Consider the following 7027-nt stretch of genomic DNA (forward strand, 5'->3'; position numbering starts at 1 on the left):
AGATTACATAAAGGGACTGGTAATCCTGGAGGGTTTTCTTCGGGTGCGGTTGGTTACATGCTTCGGTCTTATCGTTTCCTAACAGAGCTTTCGTGACAAACGCCGTTGTCACGCCATCATAGTTCCGTGGTTCCTACTCTGGTGTTTTGACTATTGATTGCAACCATGGTTAGTAATGACTGTGTGCAAGTGGGTGGTACTGAGAGAACACTTCTTAAAACCAGTCTACTCTCTTTTAAGAGCACTCTGTTTGGATTCCTGGGAAACGCTCAAGGAAAGCACATTCAAAGCACGCAAAGCATTGTATTGCTGTTAGCCTTTCGAACAATAATTTTTTTAAATACATTATTAAATTTTCGTTGTGTTCATTGAAATTCCTGCATTCTGATGAGCTGAATTGGTCACGTGTTATTCCATTCATTTCCCAATGAATGTAAAAATATAAGCCACGCCCACCGAGGCGCACTACGTCTATTACTGCGGAATGTCAGGGAATCCCAATATTACAGTCGAGGGAATTCCCTTTCTGCTCACGTGTATCACATGAATCGTCATGCCAATTAGCGACATTCATGCATATTCATTGTCCAAACTACTTTTTGAAACCGAAGGCCGAGGATGAATGAAACAGCAAACGTGCAGGCTTGCTCGCCTCGGTTCAACATTCATGACTTCGGGTTTCATTTCTAACCAGCATTTTTCCAACTGTGTTTTCCCGTTTACAGGGAAGTTATGTTTGAATTTGGCGGTAACTGACCATGTCATTTGAAACAGCCACCTTCTTCTGGGCATATTTCTTCCGGTTCCTTACAGTCTGACTGTTGCAGTTCTTCTCGCCTCTTGCCTTAATTGACAGGTCCTATGAACATTGTTTTTCACCCTACTCTCCGTTGATTGGCTACTGACTGTGTAGGCGTGTCAAGTTATGTACATAAATTAAACAATCACCTGATTCATGTCACGTCACAGTATGTACTCATACACCTGGAATGTTTATCAGTCTCGTCATTTTTGTCTGCTTTGATATATTTAACTGTTTTTGGTTAAACTATTGTAAATTAATTAAAGGCATTGACTGTGTATTTGTTTCGGTTCATTGAGGTATGAATCGAAAAAACCGTTGTGCAAACTGTATGAATCCGCTACAGTTTGCACATCGGGTTTTTTCGATTCATACCTCAATGAACCGAAAAAAATACACAGTCAATCCTCAAATGAAATAATGTATTCTACATACTCTGTTATTGTCTAAACGTATATACTCTTGTAATGCATTGACATATATACTCTGTTATTGCATACGTGTAGTTATTCTTTAAATGCATACACATGTAAACTTTGTCATACTCTTACTCGAATATAAATTATTGTACATACAGTTAAGTCTCGTTAACCCGACATCGTTGGTTGCATATGATTATGTCGGATTAACAGTATGTCGGATAAACGAAATTAAGTAGTCGCAACGTTCGTTGTCAAAAATCGGACAACTACACGATAGATAACGATACAAACACGTAATAAAAAATGAAATGTTATACTCTTACTCGAATATACACTATTGTACATACATGTGCGTACATACTCTGTTCTTGCATAAATATAGATACACTGTCAGTACACAAGGATATATATTCTGTTATTGCATGTACGTATACTCTTTGTTATTTTCTACACTTAAATGTAAATTTAACCATCCGATAGCCATTTATAGGGAAAATGTAGGGATTCTTGAATCATGCATATGAGTCAGATACGGGGATTCAATACTGGGGTCAGATTTTGGGATAAAATACTGGGGTCAGATGCGTGGATCAGCTACTAGGGAACAGATAGTAGGGTCAGACACGTGTGTCAACTATTGAGGGCTAGATACTTGGGTTAGATACTGAGAACCGATTTTGGGGTCAGATGCTGAGATCAGATACTGGGGTCAGATGCTGGGAGGAGATACATGGGTCAGATACTTTGGACAAGTACTGGGGGATCGGATACTTGGGTCAGATGCTGGGGTCAGATACGTGTATCAAGTACGAGGGTCAGGTACTGGAGTCAGATGCTGGGGTCAGATACGTGTATCAAGTACGAGGGTCAGATACTGGAGTCAGATGCTAGGACATCAGTTAGGGGGGTCTGATATTTGGATCGGAACATGCAGAATCAGTAACATATGTATTCCTTATCTTTGTACAAGCTGTATTGGATATCAGCTTCTCGTCTAACCCCTCTGCGACCGAGTACATGTATTTAAGACAACAGTAAGTATATAATCCCCTAGAACCAGTGGTATAGCGGTAGCGTTGTGTCCTGAAACATTAGCACAAGTCATTGATTCCCTCTATTGTTGTTTTGACAATGCTCAGTTCTGATGATTGATATCACTACTAAAAAGAACAAGCTGACTTTGAAGCCCGTTTATTGTATCTGTCTGTGGATATGCTAATGACCTACTTAGCAGCTTTACTGAACGTATGGACCGATTAACAAGGCTTCCACTGGATACTTGAACTGGAACTGGGGTGGGAGGTGGGGGGTGAATGTGTGGGGAGGGGTAGAATGGGGGGAGGGTCACCATAACCATGACAATTTCAGGCAGTGAGTTTGGAGAAAGTGAGTGAGTGAGTGAGTTGGGTTCAACGCCGCTTTTAACAGTATTCCAGTTATATCACGGCGTGTCAGCTTCATTTGTGAGGAAAGCCCGAAGTGATGCAGGTCTCAGACGTTTACCACTTCAGTGAAACCCACGAGCACGGGTATGGTGCTGATAAACCGAGAAACATAATCGTGGCGAACCGGGATTCGAACCCACAATCATAGGTTTTTGGCATGCCCAAGGGACACAACTCTGCACAGCGAATCGCGGCGCCTTAGACGACTGGGCCACCCGTGTGCCCCGAGTCTTGAGAAAAGGAGGTGGTCGGATAGCCTAGAGGTGAAAGCGTTAGCTCGTCACACCGAAGACCCGGGTTAGATTCCCGACATGGGTACAATGTGTGAACCCCATTTCTGGCATCCCCCGCCTTGATATTGCTGGAATATTGCTAAAAGCAGCGTAAAATCATACTCACTTTAGGAAAGCCACAATGTTGTTAATGGTTACGTCATTAAAGATACTATTTCAAACGCGTGATTATCATTATAACTATCTGAGGGAAGGTCCGCCCCTCCCTCTTTTTGCCCGAGTGTGAATTGCAGTTAGAATTATAGGTCCCCATAACACATGCTTGTCGCAAGAGGCGACTACATAGATCGAGTGGTCGAACTCGCTGACTTGGTTGATCGCAGAAAAAACGATAAAATCACTGAATTGTCTCGTCTATGTAGAGGCCGACGTCATATTCCTGGAATAATGTTGACAGGGCGTTAAACAAGAAACACACAATCAAAATATGTGACAGACTGTTCCAGCATATCGAGATCTGAAGACAGTTCTAGATCATAATCTACCACGCGGAGTAGTGTTTCACAGAACAAAGTAAATATTTGCGTTTTGAATGAGTGGATCGTTGCTCAAAATATCATTCGTCGGGTTTACCGGTCCAGACTTTATTATATCTAATAAACATATAAATATTGTTGAGTGTGGCGTGAAACACAAACACACTTACACACACACACACTTACAGACACTAACACACTAACACTAACACACTAACACACACACACACACTAACACACTAACACACACACACACACACTTAAACACACACACACTTAAACACACACACACACACTTAAACACACACACACACTTAAACACACACACACACTTAAACACACACACACTTAAACACACACACACACACAACGATTTACCACGAGCAATCCTACACTTTACGGCTAAACTGACATTGTCATTCTACCGAAAAGATAACAAGTAGTGGGTTTGTGGCAGTTCCCATTCTGTAATTCAATTATAATAATCAAACAAAGCCGGGCATTATGTCGCAGTGCGGGCTAAAAGTCATTTCACTGTTTATGATACAATAACCATTGACACAGCTACCGTAATAGCTATATGCAGAATGTTTATGGTCTTCAAAATGTTGTATGACAAAAGACTATAGCAGTAAACTTTTCAGTAACTGTTGTCATAATTGTTGCAATTTCTCAAAAGGTAATCTCGTAAAGTGTTAACTGTATGTGTGTAACGGCCTTGTTGAGGGCAATGTGGTCCTCGCACAGTCGTGAGAGAGATTTGAGTTTCAGCGTTAGATCTTTCAAATACGTTATGGTTATTGCGCGGAACTGTTATGTTGTTTTTTGGTATTTCTGCTGTTGTTTAACCCTTGTTACTAGTGTTGTTGCGGTTGTTTGCACGTATTTGGTGTTCATGATACTAGTGTTGACTCCGTTGTGGGTGTTGATATTGCTAGCGATGACCCTGTTGTCACTGTTCATATTGCTGCTGTTTTCTCCGTTGTTGGTGTTCATAATACCAATGTTGACTCCGTTGTTGGTGTTGATATTGCTAGCGGTGACCCTGTTGTCACTGTTCATATTGCTGCTGTTTTCTTCGTTGTTTGTGTTCATAATACCAATGTTGACCCCGTTGTGGGTGTTGATATTGCTAGCGGTGACCCTGTTGTCACTGTTCATATTGCTGCTGTTTTCTCCGTTGTTGGTGTTCATAATACCAATGTTGACTCCGTTGTTGGTGTTGATATTGCTAGCGGTGACCCTGTTGTCACTGTTCATACTGCTGCTGTTTTCTCCGTTGTTGGTGTTCATGATACTAGTGTTGACTCCGTTGTGGGTGTTGATATTACCTGTGGTGACCCTGTTGTCACTGTTCATATTGCTGCTGTTTTCTCCGTTGTTGGTGTTCATGATACTAGTGTTGACTCCGTTGTGGGTGTTGATATTACCTGTGGTGACCCTGTTGTCACTGTTCATATTGCTGCTGTTTTCTCCGTTGTTGGTGTTCATGATACTAGTGTTGACTCCGTTGTGGGTGTTGATATTACCTGTGGTGACCCTGTTGTCACTGTTCATAGTGCTGCTGTTTTCTCCGTTGTTGGTGTTCATGATACTAGTGTTGACTCCGTTGTTGGTGTTGATATTGCTAGCGGTGACCCTGTTGTCACTGTTCATACTGCTGCTGTTTTCTCCGTTGTTGGTGTTCATGATACTAGTGTTGACTCCGTTGTTGGTGTTGATATTGCTAGTGGTGACCCTGTTGTCACTGTTCATAGTGCTGCTGTTTTCTCCGTTGTTGGTGTTCATAATACCAGTGTTGACTCCGTTGTGGGTGTTGATATTACCTGTGGTGACCCTGTTGTCACTGTTCATATTGCTGCTGTTTTCTCCGTTGTTGGTGTTCATAATACCAGTGTTGACTCCGTTGTTGGTGTTCATAATACCAGTGTTGACTCCGTTGTTGGTGTTCATAATACCAGTGTTGACTCCGTTGTGGGTGTTGATATTGCTAGCGGTGACCCTGTTGTCACTGTTCATATTGCTGCTGTTTTCTCCGTTGTTGGTGTTGGTGATATTGTACCTGGTTATGTTGATTATAATTATTACCGTCGTTGTAGTAGTTGTAGAATGTTGTTGATGATAACATAGATGCGACGTAAACCTGCAATGCAGATGTCCAACACGGGATCGGATCAAAAGACTATAGCAGTTTCACTAAAACGTTGTTGTTTCTTAAAAAATGTTCAGAAAACTTGAAAAATAAACTTCTTGACCTTTTGGGGTTTACAGCAAGAAACAGAATTGTTTATTGTGTATCCTGAAAGAATTGTGTTAAGGTAATCCATAACACCTGAAACATTCAAAACAGGAAAAATAGCCTTTATGAAAACAACATATAACAGTTGAAATCATGACCAAGGAATATGTCTTCACTAGGTGTAAGTTCGGCAAAACATGATATTTGTTTTTGTTTATTTTTTGTGAGGTATGTTTTATGGGGTTGGTTTATTATTTGGGGTATTAGTAATATGTCAGGTACTTCTTGATACACCATATTTAGCAACAAGCTGTGACACCATCAATCTGAATTGTCTATTATGGATGGTTCAAGTCAGCCTGTGGCATCAGTAAAAAAATGCTTAAACATAATAAAAAGAATTAAAAACGATAAGACAGCCAGCTCATAAAAAATAGACGAATAAAAAATAAATGTAATGTACTGTCAATTTAGAAACCCAGAAAATACTTCCTTGTTAATCGTAAAGTTTGGAGTAGATCTCGGAGTGCGCGCGTCAGAAGACTGTGATATTATCTGTATATCATCATATTACACAAACAGACAAAATTAACGAAGGATGCGGTAAGAGAGGGGCCAACTGGAAATGTCAAATTTAAAAGTTTGAAATATTGGTGTGAAAATGATCAGACTTGTTCCAGCGGAACGCATTTTGTCTTTGTTTCTTACACTTGCAAGTTCACATGGTCAAGTACATAAATCAGTTTGAGTCAAAGGCTTGCTCATGTTCAAATATTAGAAAAATCCTTCATGAAAACCTCTAATCAGCATATTTGACACAATTATCCTTACCTATGCGTTTAGTGTAGTCATACGTCCCGAACATACACTTGTTGAAATGAACAAAGTCGAGTTCACATTCATATGAACACATCTGATTACTTTCCGAACAATTTCTAAAGACTTTGCATTATTCTTAAATTATGCAGATCCGGTGAGCCATAAAATTCCCTAATCCCTTCTTGCCAGATCCAATTACACGTTGGAGCGTCTCACAAAAAACAATACACTTTCATTGAATAAAAAGCGACCGGTGTGGTTTTGTTTATTTCAAAATATTGCAATATTGACAATTATTTTTTTATAAAAATGTATCACATTTGCTTTTTGTAAACAAATTCCAACAAACAAATCCATCCTCGTTCATTCACATACTTATCACAGATTTATGTAAATATTTTACATCACACATTCAATAACAATGTCTCGCATCCTATCCCTCACCGGCACACATATACAAAACCATCAACAAAAACATCATCAACTGCTCAAAAGAAGTCAAGGATCATGTCATGACAGGTTAACTATAGT

The 7027-nt window shown here is 40.1% G+C and overlaps 1 protein-coding gene across 1 annotated transcript; it reads right to left on the minus strand.

The window, feature by feature from the left end:
• Positions 1-4251: 4251 nt before the first annotated feature.
• Positions 4252-5457, minus strand: LOC125374744 (putative uncharacterized protein DDB_G0286901). The gene has a single exon (XM_048386107.1). The coding sequence runs from the start codon at positions 5455-5457 to the stop codon at positions 4252-4254; it is 1206 nt and encodes a 401-aa protein (XP_048242064.1).
• Positions 5458-7027: the final 1570 nt, after the last annotated feature.

This window comes from Haliotis rufescens, unplaced genomic scaffold (assembly GCF_023055435.1).
Source record: "Haliotis rufescens isolate VD_foot unplaced genomic scaffold, xgHalRufe1.0.p SCAF_10, whole genome shotgun sequence".
In the NCBI taxonomy this organism is placed as follows: Eukaryota; Metazoa; Mollusca; class Gastropoda; order Lepetellida; family Haliotidae; genus Haliotis; species Haliotis rufescens.